The 20,662-nt window shown below is 40.2% G+C and overlaps 2 protein-coding genes across 4 annotated transcripts in view; one reads left to right on the top strand and one right to left on the bottom strand.

Annotated features, from left to right (window-relative positions):
• Positions 1–20,662, top strand: part of bcap31 (B cell receptor associated protein 31) — a 381,037-nt gene that overhangs the window by 50,103 nt on the left and 310,272 nt on the right. The window lies entirely within an intron of this gene.
• The window catches only part of slc6a8 (solute carrier family 6 member 8), a 53,480-nt gene that overhangs the window by 14,644 nt on the left and 18,174 nt on the right, over positions 1–20,662 (bottom strand). For all 3 annotated transcript variants that reach the window (XR_014595520.1, XR_014595521.1, XM_083976019.1), the window contains exons 2-5: positions 19,983–20,114; positions 15,592–15,859; positions 11,293–11,425; positions 1,235–1,369 (exon numbers count right to left, since the gene is read on the bottom strand). Coding sequence is in view for 1 of the 3 variants with exons in the window: in XM_083976019.1 (XP_083832145.1) it covers positions 1,235–1,369; positions 11,293–11,425; positions 15,592–15,859; positions 19,983–20,114 (668 nt within the window). In the remaining 2 variants the exon portion in view is untranslated. The remainder of the gene's footprint in view (positions 1–1,234; positions 1,370–11,292; positions 11,426–15,591; positions 15,860–19,982; positions 20,115–20,662) is intronic.

Below are 20,662 nucleotides of genomic sequence, written 5' to 3'. Positions count from 1 at the left end.
GCCATCTGCTAAAAGTCTTGGCGTAATATTAGACTCTACATTCAAATTGGACAAACAGATCAATGCTGTTGTTAAAACAGGCTTCTTTCAGCTACGACTCCTCGCCAGAATTAAACCGTATCTGGTTTCTAGAGATTTTGAGAGTGTTATTCATGCTTTTATTACTTCAAGATTAGATTACTGCAACTCTCTGTATGCTGGCCTGGGGCAGTCATTCCTCCACCAACTTCAACTCGTTCAAAATTCAGCTGCCTGTCTTTTAACAGGAAAGAGAAAAAGGGACCATATCACACCAGAATGTGTTTGGTTGTGTTTGGTCAACAATGGTTGTTTTTAAACGTGCTATATAAATAAAATTGAACTGAACTGAACTTGTCCGCGAGAATGTTTTGGAGTTGTTGGATTATGTATTTGATGAATTTGATGAGGGAAAGGCAAAAATACTGCGTGCCGTGCAGAGCTCACGTCTCTGCCCTGCGGGTCCAAAAACAGCTTGCACTGATAATTAAAGGTATAATGAACCTATACTCCTACGACTATAGGGATTATGGCTTTAGGCAAATTTGCCAAAATGTTGAAATATCCCTTTCAGTCATGTTTAATATGTTCGTTCCACTTCCTTTTTTATTTTGATACTCACCTATCCTCTCATGTCAGATCTCCACTTCCTGTTGCCTCACGCCCTCATGATTATCTGCCCCGCCCTGATTTGTTTCACCTGTGTGCTATCACCCCTGCCTCCCTTGTGTATTTAGTCAATGTGCTCCCTGTGCCAGTTTGTCTTTGTTCCTCAGTGTCAAACGGAACAGCTATTTCTTCCTAGTGTGCCTTTATTCCTGGTTGTACTTCTGCTCTGCCTTTTGGACCCAGCCTTTGCCAGATTTGTTTCTCCCTGGACTGATCACCTGTGTACTGAAAAATTTCCCAGTAAAGACGTTTTTTTCTCTTACTACTGTCTCACAGTTGTGATCTTGAGTCCATCCACTGTTACCAGCCATGTCACTGAGATCATGGACTGCTTTTTATCCCTGAACCTGGTCTGACAGGAGCCTTTAGTTACAGCAATGGAGTAGGTTTATTCCAGTGTGAGAGATGGAGCTAATGAAATCCGTGTCAGTCTGTGAGTGTTTGATGAATGCCCTCTGAGTTGTAGCTAAAATTTGATCCAATGTTCTCAGCATCACGCTGTGAGAAGGAGTCTCAGGTTAGAGTGCCGTCGGCTCAACCCACTGACCTGTGCCTCCTCCAGTTTGGACCAGTCTGGTTTGATGTAGTACATGATGCCGTCGTAGGCTCCGGGGAGGGTGACTCCTCTGACCAGCAGGATGATGAGGACCACGTAGGGAAACGTAGCTGTGAAGTACACAATCTGAAACACACAAAACAAACACACACATGAATGAGTTTCTTGTTTTGATCCAACTTCCTGTCAACTTAAATCCTTTAATGACATGAATGAACAATTGAAGAACAAAAAATATATGTATTCTACTTATTTCATCACATCAGAATACAAAACATTTTCAGTTTCACAACCTCAGTCTCAGTTTTTCCTTTTTTATTCATGTTTTTAATCATTTCCAGGTTTGCTGACTGTTTCTTGTGGAGCTCTGGCTCATCAAAATTTGTAACTTTTTTTAAATTAATTTTTCACATGAGTTAACAAAAGTTAAGGAGTAACTGCCCTCAGTTGTCACGGTTACATACTGTAGGGTAGACCAGCAGCAGCGTAATGGACTTTCATCACCACAGTTCCAGCAATAATAAGTAATAATTTTGTTAGGTTTACGGGAAGATCATGATTCGTAAATAAGTTCTTAGGTGATTGTCATGGTTACAATAAAAACAACTTGCAGAGGTTAAACGGTCATGGATAAAAGAAACAACATGAAGTAATGGTTTCACAGCGTTGTGTGCTCAGTGGTAACCTGCTGCTGATGTGGACCTACTGGAGGCACTGACCTCCTGTCATCATGACTGTCACAGTAAAACCTCATGAAGAGCCTCAGCTGTGTCTGTGAGGACATGTAAAACTGTGGTCTGGTCCTTTAACCCACTTCAATCTGTGAGAATCGGGTGAATTTAAACAAACATGAACCTGATCTAAATCAACAAAAACAATATGGAGTTTCAGCACCAGGCCTGCTCCCATGTGGAGCTGAGCCTCAGGTGAATCTCTCTCTCTCTCTTTCACACACACACACACACACACACACACACACACACACACACACACACACACACACACACACACACACACACACACACAGTGAGAACACAGTCATGCACAATCATGGGTTTCTTTCTGACTCTGTAGTACAAACTCGCTGAAAAGAAGCTGTGTCTGTGTCTTAGCTGCTCAACCTTCACCGCTCAAGACTCTTCTTGATTCTTAAAAAAGGAAAGCTGTGAGAAGATGAGATAGTTTCTGCTTTAACACATTTTGTCTGATATGACCACCTGCCTTCTCAAGCCCCTACCAAAAAACCTTTTCTCTGGTTAAACCTTTACTTAAGGAATCACACCTTATTCTGTTATTAATAAATGTCAGTCAGTCTCTTCTGCACGTCTTACTGGACTTCTTACAGCTTTCAATTCAAAACCAACTAGGAAACAAACTCAGCTTGTCTGTCCTTCACCTGATTAAAGTCTTATATATCTGCCAGAACACGGTGCATTTCCTACAATAACACTGAAATAAGGAGTACCTCAGGGTTTTATTCCTGGTCCTCTGATTTTATGTGGCAACTCTTGGCTAGCGCCCAGTCACAAAATGTATGTCCACTTCTACACTGATGATACTCCACTGTATGCTGCTATCCAACCTGTGTTTCAACTTCCACTTGGACCGCTAGGTTTGGTAGTGGGACTTTGTTGTTGGTTGGACTCACCAGCTGGTTCCTAACACACCTGCATTGTAGCTGGAAGCTGCTTAAGTTGACAGGGCTACATGAGGTGAATACGGTCAATTATTCCTCTGTGCTGTGCTCCCTCTCCCTCTCTGTCTTCTTCTTCCTGTTGTCAGGAGTTATATAAGATGTTCATATATAACAGTGTAGTGTGTAAACCTGTTTTATATGAAAAGGTCCCTGACAACTTCTGTTTAAAGTCACCGCTATCTAATTAAAGTTCATGTATCTTCTTGACAACTACTTCAGTGCCACACACACTGAGGTATTTAGGTCAGCATAATGAATCACAAAAAAGATTTCCCAATCACATGTGAATAAAATGTGATATCTTACATATTTTATTTATTTCACTCTTTATCTCTATTTAACAGCAAAAACATTCAAGACAATTCTATTTTAGTATTACTGTTTGTTATCATCATTTATTGTTAAGTTTTATTCTTTGTAACTTTTTGTTCTTCATTTTTTAGTTTTATATGTCCATGTTTAGATTTGTAAATGTCTTCAACTCAGTAAAAATTGAACAATCCAAAAAGCATCATCTTTATAAAAGGTTCTCGTCCATTCTTTTACACATTCAATTTATACATTGTGTGTAAACAGTGGGTCAGAACTCATCTTTTGCTTGTGAGTAGAACTTTGATTGTAACATTAGTTTTTCAGAAAACTTTAACCAAAGGACTGGAGTTGTTGTGCAATGGGTGTGTAAAGGGTGTGTCTGAGAATGTGCCCTATTTGTAGTGAAGTTTGTGACTCAAGAACAGATGACGATGTGTTTGGACAAGTTTGGTGTGGAGTAAATGAATCATTGAGAAACGGCATAAACACTCAAGACAAGCTCAAGGGACAAATGGGGGCTGTAATGGTGCTATTAATCACAGCTTAGCACATTCATTGGCATTATTACTCTAACGAACAGCCCCCAAATACACTGATCACTGAACTCTCACTGAGGCATGGATCGAACCATGAGACTGGAAATTCACTCAACTGTTGCCTCCAAACAAATACTCATCCTAGCTCGCCACACAATGCATTTTTGAAATATAATGAAGCTGTGTACAGCTTTTTTTGGGCGGGTAAAAAACCAAACTGACAAAACTCTATGCCACTATCCTGGACGGAGGACTGGGCCTCCTCCACATCGCCTGGTATCATTATGCTTTTTGTCACAAACAACTGTCAAAATTATACATGACAGCTGACCAAGCTCCAGTGTGGGTGTCTATAGAGAAGGAACTACCTCTACCCGATTCAGGCCTTCATTATTCAAACTAGTGATGTGATCCCCTATGATAACCCAATCCTCACCTTCTCACAGGAGACATGGCAAGCCTCGCATAAAATCATGGGTTTAAACCAAGGGGACAGTTGTCGGTCTGAGAAGTGAAGCTCACTTCCGCGTTCAAAAAACTGCAAACCCCTCGGCTTCCTCTGGGGGCTGGTGTCAGAAAGCAGCATTCTCCATAGACCCCCATGTTAAAATCCCCGACTTTACATCCTCAATAAACATGTTAAAAGCCTGGTGTCAGAACGTTTTTTGGTCTCAGTCGATAGTTTCTACCCCTGCACACACTCTGAGGGGGGTGAACTTTTTTTTAACTCTACCGTTTTACTGTTATTAGGTTAAAACTCTGGCCAATTAGAGTGATAGGTCCGAGCATCTCCATGGACAGCAGCTTCGAGGCCAGTGGGCGGATTCTCGGCCGGCCAATCCAACATGGCGCTGTTCAGGCCGCCATATTTGAGTCACAAAAACGACTCCCCAAAACCAATGGGTGCTACGTCCATTCTTTTTACAGTCTATGGTTTAAATCCTAATTGTACAAGTAAAACATCTTTATGGCACAATAAAAGCCTCAGGATAGGTCTAATTACCGGACTTTGACTGGTAAAATCTGCCGAAGTCCTTTTAACCCCTCTTGTCAAAATGTCTGGTGAAAGTTTACTTAAAATAGGCAATTTCCACATGTCATTTTACTTAAAAAAAAAAAGAGAGAGAATCTTATTTTTATGAATGTGTAGGCCAGGACTATGTGGAATGAAACTTTTTCTTTTTTTAATGCGGAACTTAACTTGTCGCTTGTTTCATTTACTCTGACAAAGCCTGCACCGCGGTACAACAACTATAGCTGAAGAGGTCGGACATGTCGAAACAAACAAATCTTTAAAACTATTTTCTGAAACCAAACAGGTCTAAGTTGTTGTTGCTGTTGTATTGTTGTGTGCAACGTACAGCTGCCAATACGGATTTTTTAATTGCCTGTTTATTCGGCTGCGGCAGTGTGACACACACAACTTTTTTTTTTTTTGTGGTGCAACCACTAAAAAAAAAAAGAAAAAAAAGATTATAAATTGACATGTTCCTGCATAGCATTTATCATTTTAGGCTCAATAAATTCAGATAATATTTGACCAGAATTTGTCCGATAAATTGAAAACCTACCGGTCACGTTCATACTCCACTGTATGCTGCTATCCAACCTGTGTTTCAACTTCCACTTGGACCGCTAGGTTTGGTAGTGGGACTTTGTTGTTGGTTGGACTCACCAGCTGGTTCCTAACACACCTGCATTGTAGCTGGAAGCTGCTTAAGTTGACAGGGCTACATGAGGTGAATACGGTCAATTATTCCTCTACAATCATTACATTAAAGGTCATTTGCACATCCTGAATCCACAGCCATACCTTTGTTTCATTGAGATTTGGTTATTGTAACATTTTCGTTCTCTTCATGTTGCCTCTTCAGGTATTTCTGCCTCTGTAATATTACTACTTCATATGATCTTTAGAGCTTCCATAGTGCTGTGCTCCCTCCCCCTCTCTGTCTTCTTCTTCCTGTTGTCAGGAGTTATATAACATGTTCATATATAACAGTGTAGTGTGTAAACCTGTTTTACATTGAACGGGCCCTGACAACTTCTGTTTAAAGTCACCGCTATCTAATTAAAGTTCATGTATCTTCTTGGCAACTACTTCAGTGCCACACACACTGAGGTATTTAGGTCAGCATAATGAATCACAAAAATGATTTCCCAATCACATGTGAATAAAATGTGATATGTTGCATATTTTGTTTATTTCACTCTTTATCCAAAAATCCAAAAAAAAAAGAAAAAAAAGATTATAAATTGACATGTTCCTGCATAGCATTTATCATTTTAGGCTCAATAAATTCAGATAATATTTGACCAGAATTTCAAGCATTTGTCCGATAAATTGAAAACCTGCCGGTCACGTTGTCCCGGGCCAATTTCTTCTGGCGGAAACCCTGGGATAGGTAAAAAATATTTTCATGGGCTGGTTGGGTCTAGTTGGGAACTGTTTATATTGGGGTTTTATTTGATGGAGGCCAGTTTCTTTCTTTCGAGGGGAAAGTATAAAAAAAACTCTCAACAAGGATTTTTGGAAATATCTGTAGTTATGTAGTTGTATCTTGAATAATAAGCAAAGCTTTTCATTATGCATGTTTCATGGAACACCGGCAACATCTGGGTAAATAAGCACAGACACACTTCACTGAGTTTACACACTAAAAAGAATGGCCGCAGGTGGATTAATGAGTTGAATCAGCAGCACACCTTCTAATGACATGGCTTTCCAGCGCCTCTGAGTTCTGGCTCTCCCCTTGGGTCTTCTCAGTGGCTGGAAAAGCTCCAAAGCAAGGAGCCTGAGGAGAATCCTCATCACATGACCAAACCACCTCAACTGGCTCCTCTCAACTCTGGTGGCAGCTTCTTCACACTCTGCTGCAAAACCACCCAGTAAACACCGGAGGTGACGGTCACACTGACTGTACAAATGTGGTTTATCATCATAATCAATCAGAGAACCAGAGGGAGGTTCAGGATGTTCTGTCAGACAGAACTTCCATGACGATCAGGAGGGAATCCTGAGAGGTTGGAGACAGCTTTTGCTCCACGTGTCTTTTTTTTTATTTCAGGACAGACTGTGTGTTCATTCATTAAGCTGCTCCAGCTGCTGATGCTGCTCGTCTGCACACTATTGTTGCACTATTGTTGTCTCTATGATGTTTCATCTGACTGAAGCCTTTATACTTGACTCTCCCTGTTGTTGTAAAGTACAGTGTTGGTCCCTCTGCTGTCATTGATCTTGTGTTGAAGTCTTTGTCCACTGCTTTGATTCTAGGGTTCATAAAGTTCATTCAGTTCTGATTCTAGGTCATGACTTGAGCTTCTGCATTGACTAATACTCTCTCTCTCTTTGTTAGTGTGTCTCAGTCTCTCTTGTCTGATCTGACCTGACACTCAGTTTTCAGCCTGACAATCGACAGCAAAACACACACACACACACACACACACACACACACACACACACACACACACACATGATTCACATACGCAGGGGGTTAAGAGATTCCATAAAACCTGGGGGGAAGTCTGCACTGTTCATGGATGTGAAGAGTCAGCACTTAAAAGGTGCAGTTCATCCAATGAAAATATATAAATCTCTCTCAGACATTCCTCTCTCTCTCTCTCCCCCTATTCCCCTCTCTGTCTCTCTGTTTGTGTGTTTACTTATCTTTGTTCGGCTTTGTGTATCTCTACACATCCATCAGACATTCCTGATAAAGCTACGTCTTATTCTACAGGTCTTAAAATTCCACTATATATCCAAACAACCTCCTGAGAAGTCTGTGAAACTTCACTCGGGGTATTTCCAGGTGCTGAAGGAGGATTCACATTAACACGGCTCAAAGAAAACTCTTGAGAGGAAAGAATCATATAACGTTGTGATCAGTGAACACATAGCTTACAATTTCTGTCATGGAGTCAGTAATAAACTCAACACAAGTCATTTAACCAACTACAATACGTCGTTTCTGTACTTTGACTGTCCCAGATACAGTTCTGTTCAGAGGAAACCCTTAGGAAGGAAACAGACCAGCGTTCTCTAGCAACCAAACAGTCCCTTCTACTGTACTACTGCAGGTAACGGCTTGACTGTGAGAAATGTACTAGGAAGGTGTGTCTGGGTGTGTGTGTCTGCCTGTATACATATCTGTTTATACAGGTGTATGAATCGGATGTAAATGTTTATTTAAGATTTGATCAAGCATTTCAGCATTTGATCAATGCTTTAAACACAGCATGTGTTACATTATCACTTTAATGTAAACACTTAAAGGGATAGTTCAACATTTTGGCAAATTGGCCCATTGCCATAATCCCTGTAGTCATAGCAGTGAGTTCGTTACCTTTAATTGTCGGTGCAAGCTATTTTTAGAACGGCGGAGCAGAGCTGCGAGCTGCTCAGAGCTACACTACGGAGGCTAATGGGATTTCTTGGTTTCCCTCATCAAACTCATCAAATACACAATCCAACAACTCCACAACGCTCTGGTGGACAAGTTGTGACCTGCACATTCACCACACTATGAGATAAAATGCAACGTTACCAGACAGAGTTGTTTTAGAGGTAAATTCATGCAAAACAGCTGATGCGCATTCCCCTCAGGGGCAGTTTTTCAGCAAGCAGTCTCTGTATTTACCTCTAAAACAACTCTCTCTGGTAACGTTCTGTTATTATCTCATAGCGTGGTGAATGTGCAGGTCACAACTTGTCCACCAGAGCATTTTGGAGTTGTTGGATTGTGTATTTGATGAGTTTGATGAGGGAAACCAAGAAATCCCATTAGCCTCCGTAGCGTAGCTCTGAGCAGCTCGTGGCTCTGCTCCACCGTTCTAAAAATAGCTTGCACAGACAATTAAAGGTAACGAACCTACTGCTATGACTATAGCGATTATGGCAATGGGCCAATTTGCCAAAATGTTGAACTATCCCTTTAAATAAACTACACTTCCTGATGTGTGGTTGTTCACCTCCTCCAACTATACTCCAGCTGCAGATCCACTCTGTCTCTCCTTCTCTTCCTGAGCCACAGTGGAATCATGAATAATGTTTTGGCAGAGCATCATTTTATCCTGATAGACATCTGTGTTGGATTTTGTCTCATTAGTGAAAGAATTCCTGAATTATTGCCACAAACACATTTCATAAGGACACAGCGACCTTGACCTTTGACCTCTGACCACCAAATCCTAATGAGTGGGTCCTCTGGCCGTCACCGTCCGGCGCTCAGGCAGAAAAACTGTGAGTTATGAGGTTCAGAGCAGAGCAGCAGCAGTGCATGATGGGTATTTCTCTCAGTCATGTCCCACTGCAGTCGTGCATCCCTCCTGCAGGACAACCAATCACAGACGGCCACCTCAGAGCCCCCTCCCCACCAATACACACACAGAGACACACATACACACACACACACTGTCGTCATAGTAACGATTAGCCTGCCATGTGACAGTGTTATATGTAAGTCTCATCTTCACGAGCCAATGACACACACACACACACACACACACACACACACGCTATAGTCTCTTTACATTCCCTTGAAGGTTGTCATTTTAAAGGGACAGTCCCACATTTGTTCACACACTGTTCAGCTCCATCAGAAGAAAAGATAAATCTGAGCTAATTGCTTTTTTGTAATTGAGTTTTTCATTCAATGCAGTTTTGTGAGGACTTGTTATAAATTGAAAGGCTGAAAGGAAAGTTAATTAGCAACTAATTTGATTTGATTTGATTAAGTTATTTTTAATGTGAAAACAAATACCAAAAATGTCATAGTTCTAAACGGTGTTTTTTATTTTTTTATTATTATTTTATTATTATTATTTTCAATAATAAATTCAAAGATAATTTAAAGATAAGATAAAATTAAAAGGTGAATGCATCATGAAAATAACAGTTTTATTGCAGCTCTATATAAGATATTATCTTCAGCTCAAAGTGGAATAAAAGCTGCCGGTACGTGAGTAATAATAGTCTGCTGATATACTGTATCACTGTATCCAAGCTGATCAATCAGCTTGCCGGTTGACCTCTGACCTTCAGCAGCGTTATGTAATTGACTGGATGAACCCAGCTGCTGGTTCATTTCACAGACTGACAGTCAGTTTAGCACTGACTGCAGGATGTGTGTGTGCTTATAGATCTGTTTACACACTGGGGCTTCTCAACCACAATAGTTCTCAGACTAACCCTATTACAGTAGCAGTATTATCACTAATTACATCAACAACAGAAAATCATATTTTTTTTGTATTTCATCTTTTCACCAACAACGATAAACAGTAATAATAACTTGACAGTTTCCTCTGGTTTCCATATGTCACAGACTGTCAAACTGAGAAGAACATGACTCATGTGTGTAAACATCACATGTCCCTCTTCTTGTATGAGTCATGTGAGAGATGAGAGATGAGATGTTATGGAGACCTGGCACAACACGACTCAAAAAATGACTCATCTTTGATCTGTGTCAGACACATAGTTGTACAATTTAAGACTGTGGATTCCACTGGTCCAGAACCAGCTTAGCTAGCATTAGCAGTGATGTCGATCCTTTGTGTGACAGGTGTTAACAGTCAATGGCCACTTTATGCCACATGTAGTGTCATGTCAATCCTCCAGATATTAACTTAAACAAAACCCACGCAAACATCGTTTGTCTGCTCTTTTCTGGGATCATTCAGTTATGTCTTGTATTTTGTACAATTAGAGAAAATCTGTTGTTTCACCAAAGGATCCACTGCACTTTTTCTTTTTTTTAACACCTGACTTTTCTTATTTTAGTCATTTTTTTTGCCTTTCTTCTTTCACTTTCACTCGTTCTTTCTATTTTTATTGGACTTGTATTCATTCATTCAATCTGTATGTTTTTAAATTGAATTGTCAATAATCTATGAAGACTCAACCCAGCTCAGGATGAGTACAGTGCTGGTGAATCAAGTGTTTCTGAGGCCAGAAATCCTCCTCACAAATCTCACTTTATTGTGCTAAGCTTCCAGTCTCTCAGACTTTCACCAGAGCGTGGATTTATGTAACTAAGTCTGTGTTGCTAAGTGATTGAATTGTCAATAAAAAAATACCTTGTCCAACAAAAAATTTAAAATTTTCCCTTGACTTTTGGGTGGAGCACTTTGAAGCAGGGGAATGCCATACTGTCATGTTTGTGTTGTACTGTTCACTCTGACATGTGCTGTGGCTGGACACAGATCAATGAGCACAACACTAAACCTGTTTGAATCAATGACCAAATCGAAGTTGTGTGCAGTGATTCTGGAACCAGAATACAAGTGCTCTGACAGATTTTCATGTTGTACAGAAACCAGAAATCAATACAGTATGTGCGTCTGTGTGTGTGTGTGTGTGTGTGTGTGTGTGTGTGTGTGTGTGTGTGTGTGTGTGTGTGTGTGTGTGTGTGTGTGTGTGTGTGTGTGTGTGTGTGTGTGTGTGTGTGTGTGTGTGTGTGCGTGTGCGTGTGCGTGTGCGTGTGTGTACATAGATTGTATGTTACCTTCCCGGTGGATTTGACTCCCTTCCAGACGCAGAAGTAGACCATAATCCACACTGCCACCAGACAGAGCATCAGCTCCCAGTTCATGCGTCCAGGCTCATCCAGACCAGACGAGATGTTCAGCACCTTGTTCCTGCACAGAGAGGAAGGAGGAACATGTTCACGTCACACACTCACCAGCAGGACGTCCAATCAACCGTCCAGCTGACCAGAGTGTTTCTGGTCTTGATGCTGAACTAGAATAATGATGTCCTGAGCTGTCTAATTATCAGATATGATACTAATGTAAGATGGTAAGAGTCACCTGAATTTTGTTCCTATAATTTTGTTGTTGCAGGTGTCTGCTCACCTGACAAACTTTCCTTTTCATTTCATTTTGCTTCATCAAGTGAGTATAACATGTTTCTCTTTTTCATTATGCACTTTCCATACTGTATCTAATTAGTAAGCTAATGTGAACTTGTTTTGTATTTTTATTCAGTAGTTACTATTTTCATTATCACCTTTTAATGCATTTCCATAAAAAACATGGACATTTGAGGCATCTGTGCTCTGTTACATTAATGACATGATTGCACACTGGCTCAGTAGTTCATAGGAAGAGGAAGAAGTCCGTCATGTTACTGTTGATGGTAAATAGTCCTGTAACCTTACACCTGACTGTCTCGTGCAGCTAGTTCACCCTGGTTCTTGCCACTGTTAACGCTTCCTGTTTGAGAGTCGATCACATGATCTCAAAGAGATTGCAGCTCACTTATCAGCGCCCCGCGTGTTGTGTTGTGTTTACTGCCACTGCGGACAAATAAATCTGGCTCTGCTCTTGTATGGTGCCACTTATCAGACTTGCTACTGCTAACGCGGCTCGCTGCAGCAGCATGAGGCTCATACTGAGGCCACAGTCAGCAGATCCACATGTGTAATAAGAGTGTGTTTGGTTACAGTTAGGGAGGGGCTGCTCCAATCCAAGCAGAACAACCTGTGTGATGACTGGTGATGGATAACGACTCCACATGACAAATAAGAATATAACTTTGATGCCTAGCTAATAGCTATCCATCTTTTAACAGGATGGCAACCAGGTGAAGTTTAAACAAAACAACTTTACAAGAAAGCCTGACAACTGACTTATCTGTTACAACTCCAGTGTCCACATGTGATGACAACAAATGAGCAGCCTGAGCAGTGCCCCCCATACAAACACACACACACAACCTCACCTGTCATTGACCTCTGTTTTCTGATAACAAAGTCATTTTCTCTTGGTCAAGTCAAGTCAAGTCACAGGTTATGTCAAGTCAAGTCACCTTATTATTGCATTTTTCCCTGCAGAATCTGATCTTAATCAAGTGAAAAGACAACCTGTTTAAAAAGTATGACGATGAATTGGATTTGCATTGTAATGACTGATATTCAGTAAAGGACATGTCTGTTCTGATGATACAAGTCAGCACTGTAAAAACTCATGGATGTGGGACATTGAAACATCCCTGGACGCTATTAGCGACAGGCAAACAGCCAATCATTTAACAGCTGTGTAGTTGTGTTGCAGCACCATCGCCATGTGTGTTTATTGAAAACAGAACATCGTGTGAGAACGTTGAGCTCTGAGTGAGAGGAGATTATAAGAAAAAAGGACATGTTTGGCTCATCGTTATGGTAACAGTAACTGGTGACTATTACACCAAGTCATTAAAGTCATCGTGTCTCAAGTCAAGTCAAGTCCCGGGTCTTTAACGTCCAAGTCCAAGTCGAGTCTCAAGTCTTTAATTTTTTTGTCAAGTCAAGTCACCATCATCAAAACAGTGATTTGAGTCGACCCAAGTCCAGGTCACAGTAGCCATGTTTCCATCCAAAGTGATTCGAATTACTGGGAAATGCGCATTAAAAGAAATTCGAATCGTGTGTGTTTCCATCTACGGACTTTGCCGTGGCGGTGCCACAATTAATTAATTAATTGTTGTGTGACAGCGGAAACCCTGATGTTGTCTTGTGAGTGAACTGCAAACACGGGAGTAGACGGGGTGAAAGTGCGCTACGTCACACTTGATTCGCATAAAGCTGTTTCCATCCCATTCGAATCAACCAAAACCCGGCCATAGCGAGCGTATTTCAGTTTGTGCGAATCAGGGGATTTTAATGCGAATCACGGCGTTTCCATCATCATTTCCCGATGCGATACATCTCGATGCGCATCTAAACAGCTGATGGAAACGCACCTAATGACTCCAATCCCCATCTCTGCTCTTGACACCACCACACACTCAAATGTCAGGTATGTCAAGTGGTGTAAATGTTTGACTGAGCACCTGATCACTGACACAGGTTATACTGTATCTGCCCAGGGAGTTCTGTAGTGTGCCACTAGCTTAGCTACATGTATCAGCAGTGTGGTGGGAACAACTCAGTTATCTGTTTGTTTTTAAGCTTTCCTTTGTGTGACCTTCTACAACATTTTTGGAAATCAATTAACTCCTTTACACAATCTGTTCTGAAAATAAAATTTGATTTAAGCCCCAGTTTGTATTTGTTAAATGATTCATTGCATCTTCAGTTAGATACGAAAAAATGCAGGATATAAATTATGATAACATACTTTGCGAAGAAATGCATACTCTTATTTTGGAAAGATGATTTCCCTCCAACTCTGAAGATTTTTACAGATCAGATTTGAGCTTTTTTACCCTTAGAAAAATTTACTTTGGAAAAACATAAGTGTGGTCATATTTTTCAAGAATTTTGGTTTCCATTACTTTTATTTTATTTATTTATTTATTTATTGGTTTATTTGGGTGGGACAATGCATATTAATGGGTATATAAAAACATGTAAATGTACCGGATTGTAGCAGCTAGTGCTAGTTTCCATCCGGAAACTTTTAGGCTTGGAGGAATTTTCTAAAGGGGACATATGATTGGTTGAGCCCTGAATCGGTGTCCTATAGAACAGGGCAGACCTAATATATGTAACTCTGTAAAATCTATTGTGTATGTTTGACTATGTGGATGTACATATGTGTAGCGAGCACGCTTATGTGTATGTTTGTGCAGGTAAGCACACATATGTGCAAATACCCACTAATGTCAGTGAAGACAGATTGCTGCTTTTTCACTTATTTTTTATTGATTTAGATTTTTTTTTTTTGCTTGTTTTGTTTGTATTTTGTTTCAAAAATGTCATAGTTCTAAACAGTGTTTATTATTTTCAATAATACATTCAAAGATAATTTAAAGATAAGATAAAATTAAAAGGTGAATGCATCATGAAAATAACAGTTTTATTGCAGCTCTATATAAGATATTATCTTCAGCTCAAAGTGGAATAAAAGCTGCCGGTGCGTGAGTAATAATAGTCTGCTGATATACTGTATCACTGTATCCAAGCTGATCAATCAGCTTGCCGGTTGACCTCTGACCTTCAGCAGCGTTATGTAATTGACTGGATGAACCCAGCTGCTGGTTCATTTCACAGACTGACAGTCAGTGCAGCACTGACTGCAGGATGTCAGATCAGATTTTAGCTTTTTTACCCTTAGAAAAATTAACTTTGGAAAAACATAAGTGTGGTCATATTTTTCAAGAATTTTGGTTTCCATTACTTTTATTTTATTTATTTATTGGTTTATTTGGGTGGGACAATGCAAATTAATGGACATAAAAACATGTAAATGTGCCGGATTGTAGCAGCTAGTGCTAGTTTCCATCCAGAAACTTTTAGGCTTGGAGGAATTTTCTAAAGGGGACATATGATTGGTTGAGCCCTGAATCGGTGTCCTATAGAGCAGGGCAGACCTTATGTATCTCTGTAAAATCTATGTGTATGTTAGACTATGTGGATGTACATATGTGTAGCGAGCACGCTTATGTGTATGTTTGTGCAGGTAAGCACATATATGTGCAAATACCCACTAATGTCAGTGAAGACAGATTGCTGCTTTTTCACTTATTTTTTATTGATTTAGATTTTTTTTTTTTGCTTGTTTTGTTTGTATTTTGTTTCTTTGTTTGTCTTATATATATGGGTTAAACAAAAAAAGAAGAAAGAAAGAAACTGTACGAGTCACCCCATCATTGATATTGTTTCAGGATGGATATTTTTGTTTGTTTATCCTTTTTGTTAATTTATTGGAAATAAAAACACATATATATATATATATATATATATATATATATATATATATATATATATATATATATATATATATATATATATATATATATATATATTTTAAAAAAGCTTTCCTTTATTTCTGCTACGTTCTATAACAAAACTAAGGATCAGTGCATTAATGCCAGAACTCACTCCCAGAACTCGATGATGGGCGATCGTGCGCCCGCCAGATCAGCACAGGTCATGTTGTTGACCACCGTGACGTTGGCCATGCTGGCGTTCCTACAGTCCTGGTGATGGAAGCTCTCGATGCAGTTGGGCGTGTTCCACGGGTTGTCGCAGGAGGACCAGGGGAGGGTGGAGCCAAAGGACTTGATCAGATAGTAGAAGCCCCAGGCCAACACCATGATGTAGTAGGTGTTACAGAAGAACACAATCACCATGGAGGCATAACCAAGACCTGGAAGAAAAAGAAATGAACATGTACACGTTAGATAGACGACTGACCATGAAACAGATCAACTTCACATTATTAAAACAGACTGATTCTTTAAAGAGACAGAGAACATGGATCAGGGATCAGTGGGGTCAAGCTGTTCCACTTCCTGTTGTTAAACTGGGTCACAAGTGTATACATTTATGGTTTTATGAGCAGCAGCAGGTCTCTGATTACACCTGAACTGTGAGGTGAAGGACTTCACGTGGCAGCACGGCATGTTCTCCCACTCAGAGATCACAACCGACTTCTAAACCCCCGTCCAGACTGAGCCGGCTAAACCAGGACACGGTGCCAGTGCGGTATAAATCAGCTGGTCTACAGTAAATGATGACAACTGATCACATCTGGTTTTAACACCAAGACCAGTTCATTTTGTGTTTGTTGCTTTTATTTTTTGTTGTGAAGTTGTGATCAAATGGTTTCTGTGACACAGAAAACCAGAGAACTGTCGCTGCACCTGACTGTGGTGTTCAATATAAATACAATGTATTAATACAATACACCTGTCCTCAGATCTCTACACTGGCTTCCTGTGACTCAAAGGATAGACTTTAAAATCTTACTGGTGGTCTACAAAGCACTAAATGGTCAAAATATATTCTAGATTTATTAAATCCTATGAAGCATCCAGACCCCTCAGATCTACTGTGTGTTCCCAGAACCAGAACCAAATCAAGTGAAGCAGCGTTCAGTTCTTATGCTCCTGATCTGTGGAACAGTCTGCCTGCACAGAGGGCCGTGCATTCATTTAAAGGGACAACGAGGAGTTTCTATTTGGTTATAAAAAAGTCTCACGTTAATGTGGATGAATCTACGTTACCACTTGTTAATGGGCCCATTTTCGATAAATATATGGTTTTGTCTCTATCGTTATTTTGTTATTATTAGTGGTGGTGGAAATGCTGGTCGAGCCGACCAGCGTTTCTTTACTTTCGGTTTCGTGGCGAGTCATGAGAATAGCGCCGCCGAATCTCCGTTTATGGTCGCAACTACGACGGTACGTGATCGTCTTCCAACCTCTGACTTTAATTCTTGATGAATGAAAACATGAGTCTGTCTTGCGCCGGTCAAAGAATTTCACGGTGCGGAGGCTCATAAATGTAGTGTGAAAACACTTCGCTTTTCCAAAACTCCTCGTTGTCCCTTTAAGTCAGGGTTGAAAACGTTATTATTTGCTAAAGCTCAAGCTATTTGCTCAAGATATTTGCTAAAGTTATATTTCAATATATGATTTTAATGATTTTGATCATTTTAATTGCTATTATTGTCTTATTTCTTTCTTTCCCTTTTTAATGTATTTTTCTGTTTTTGATTTTAATGTGTTTCTATGCATCTTTGAATTTTCTGGTGTATGAATTGTGCTATACAAATAGTACAAACACTCATTCACCCCTCTTTCAGTCAGTCTCATTAACAAGCAAACACAAACATGAACTGCAACTTTTGCACAGCTCAGGATGAGTCAATGTTTTTTGCACATTTTTGTATGTTTTGATTGTGTCTGCACTCATTTTTGTACTGTTTGACTGTTCTGTTCTTTATGTTTTCACTGTCTCATGTATATATTTTTTATTGTCTATGCAGCAGTACCCTGCATTCAAATAAAATCTTTCCCAAGGGAAACAAATAAAGAACCTTGACTTGACTTCAGGTAATATAATGCATGTTATGTAATGTTCAAACTGTATTTTATCTGATGATCCATTGAATTTTCAGTATTTAACTTCAATGCAGCCTTTAGCCTTCAGCACTGTCCCTCATTCACAGCTATTTTACGCAACTTGATCATCTGCAGAGTAGATAATCTGCTTCCTGTTTACATCAGTGAATGTGATTGCTCGTGTGTTTTCAGGTGTGGAGATAAAACAGTCTGGTCGTCTGAGCGGAGATTGTTTAAAAAAAGAAAAGCCCAGTAGTTTGAACTACGTCTCCGTCCTGCTGCACACAAGAAAAAACCTGTCAACCCATGAATGACTGGTGTGTTGGCTGTTGGCGTTGTTCCCTCTGATTGTGTGTGTGAGTGAGTGAAAATGGGGGCGGAGCTCTGGCATGTGGAGGTCAGAGGAAGGTCTGAGTCGGAGCAGTAAAGGCATCCAGTCGTAACAAGTCATGTGCTCTTATATATAGATCCAACCTCTGATAAACACTGTAAAACTAACAAAGATACAAAGGAATAAGGTGGCAAGGAGAGAAGGGTGTGTGTGTGTGTGTGTGTGTGTGTGTGTGTGTGTGTGTGTGTGTGTGTGTGTGTGTGTGTGTGTGTGTGTGTGTGTGTGTGTGTAGTAGTAGTAGTAGTTGTGCGGCCGTGTCTGAGGGCACGTAGAGCAGGATCACAGATTATCACCTCCAGATAAACCTCCACACACACAAACATCTGTGTGTTTGCAGACGGATGTGTCCACTCAAACACACCTAAACTGCTTACTGCATGGATTTATGTCTGTCACCATAGCAACATGACCTCACAGAGGATGTCGAGGGTTTTGGTCGACACCGAATCAGACAAAAACGTGGTTTTAAAGCTATAAATATATATCTACTGTATATCTTATCAACATGTTTCTTGATTTATGCTTCTATCAAGTGACCTCTAAGGAGACAAAGAGATAAATGTGTGTACTATTATTTTCATTACTAGTTGTACTTACTCCATTTGATGCCACTTTATTTTTTTATTATAATAATAATAATACATTTTATTTGTAAGCGCTTTTACAGATGCTCAAAGACAATTTACACTTTAAAAGACTTCCTCTGTTTCGTCCTGTTTGCTTTTAAAACTCTCATTTGTTTTATTTGAAATCTCTTATCTCCCTCCCTTACACAGATTTTTTTTAATCTTTAATCTTTTGTTCAGCCTCTGATAACGTATTCTGATGTAGACTTTTTATAACCTGGTCCAGTTAGTCCACATATTCAGTTTTTTTCTGCTAAAGCACATTGTGTCTCTGAGCTAGATAAATCAACTTTGTTATAACTGTATTTGAGTTTTCAAGTCTCTGATTGTTAAGTGATGTTTTCCCTCCTGCTGGTTTTCAAGATCATCAATACAACCGCCCATTAATTCACTACTGTGATGAAGTCAGTCCAGATTTTTGGAAATAATGGTTTTCATGAAGATGAGTGGCGATAATCCCATGAAAGTGTCATCTCTCTGTGTTAAAGGGATAGTTAAACATTTTGGCAAATTGGCCCATTGCCATAATCGCTATAGTCATAGCAGTAGGTTTGTTACCTTTATTTGTTGTGCACGCTATTTTTAGAACGGCGGAGCAGAGCCGTGAGCTGCTCAGAGCTACGCTACAGAGGCTGATGGAATTTCTTGTTTTCCCTCATCAAACTCATCAAATTCACAATCCAACAACTCCAAAACGCCTTTGTGGACAAGTTGTGACCTGCACATTCACCACGCTATGAGATAATAACGGAACGTTACGAAACTGAGTTGTTTTCGAGGTAAATACAGAGACTGCTTGCTGAAAAACTGTCCCTGAAGGCAACGCGCATCAGCAGTTTTGCATGAATTTACCTCTAAAACAACTCTGTCTGGTAACGTTGTGTTATTATCTCATAGCGTGGTGAATGTGCAGGTCACAACTTGTCCACCAGAGCGTTTTGGAGTTGTTGGATTGTGTATTTGATGAGTTTGATGAGGGAAACCAAGAAATTCCATGAGCCTCCGTAGCGTAGCTCTGCTTCACCGTTCTAAAAATAGCTTGCACCGACAAATAAAGGTAACGAACCTACTGCTATGACTATAGCGATTATGGCAATGGGCCAATTTGCCAAAATGTTGAACTATCCCTTTAACAATTCAACATTTGACAGACATCGCAGTGTTTGTTAATCTCACTATGACCATAAATAATGTGAAGAACAAATACTGAACATTAATAAACACTGTAACATGTTGTTATGTCTGAGTACAGCTGCATATCTGATAGAAACACTGCTGATAACAACCAGAGGACCTGAGTGTTTCAAAATGATCAGGCTATTGATCACCTCAGTTAGTACCACCCTTAGCTTTATGTTGCTGATAGAGGCTGACGCTTCGTCACAAACAGACACACAGCTGGTGCACCTTTAAAGAGCGGAGCGATGTTCCACACGTTGATGCTGCCGGCCTTCATGAACTGTCCCAGGGCGATCTCCAGGAAGAAGATGGGGATTCCCCCGACGAAGACGATGAGGAGGTAGGGGATCAGGAAGACACCTGCAGGACCAGACAAAGACAAAGACAGAGACAGGTTCAGACTCGGACTCACTTCACCACGGCAACAATCCTGTCACATCACAAGCGTGTGTTACGGCCTCAACACAAGGTCAAAACAATATTTCTCTCAGGTCTTCTGACGTCATTTTCCTTCCTGTCACTTCTGCTCTACTTGACTCTCAAATCTCAGATGTGCGAGCGTCCTTGAACGCACCAGCAAGGAGACCGAATGGTACATATTCTATATATATAGAAATAAAGAGACTCAGTTTAAAAAGTGACAGATGCTTGATAAGATAAACCAGGACGTGTAGTTAATGAACCAAAACATTAAACTGTGGTTTGGTCCTTTAACGCTGCCTCGTGTTGAGTTCAGAGTGACGCTGTAATTTGGGTCTCATGTATATTTCAGCAGCATCGTGACGAGAGCTTTATGTAACTGAACAGGACGGAGGGAAGGAAGTGACTCTTCATCTCTCCATCATCCTCTCTCAGACTCTAATTTCTCTCCGTCCTTTTCCCTGCCTTGCCTTCATATTTAGTCGGGG

Source organism: Trachurus trachurus (genome assembly GCF_905171665.1).
Source record: "Trachurus trachurus genome assembly, chromosome: 7".
Lineage (NCBI taxonomy): Eukaryota > Metazoa > Chordata > Actinopteri > Carangiformes > Carangidae > Trachurus > Trachurus trachurus.
The sequence above is the reverse complement of the archived record's forward strand: the minus strand, read 5'-3'. Positions and strand labels throughout refer to the sequence as shown.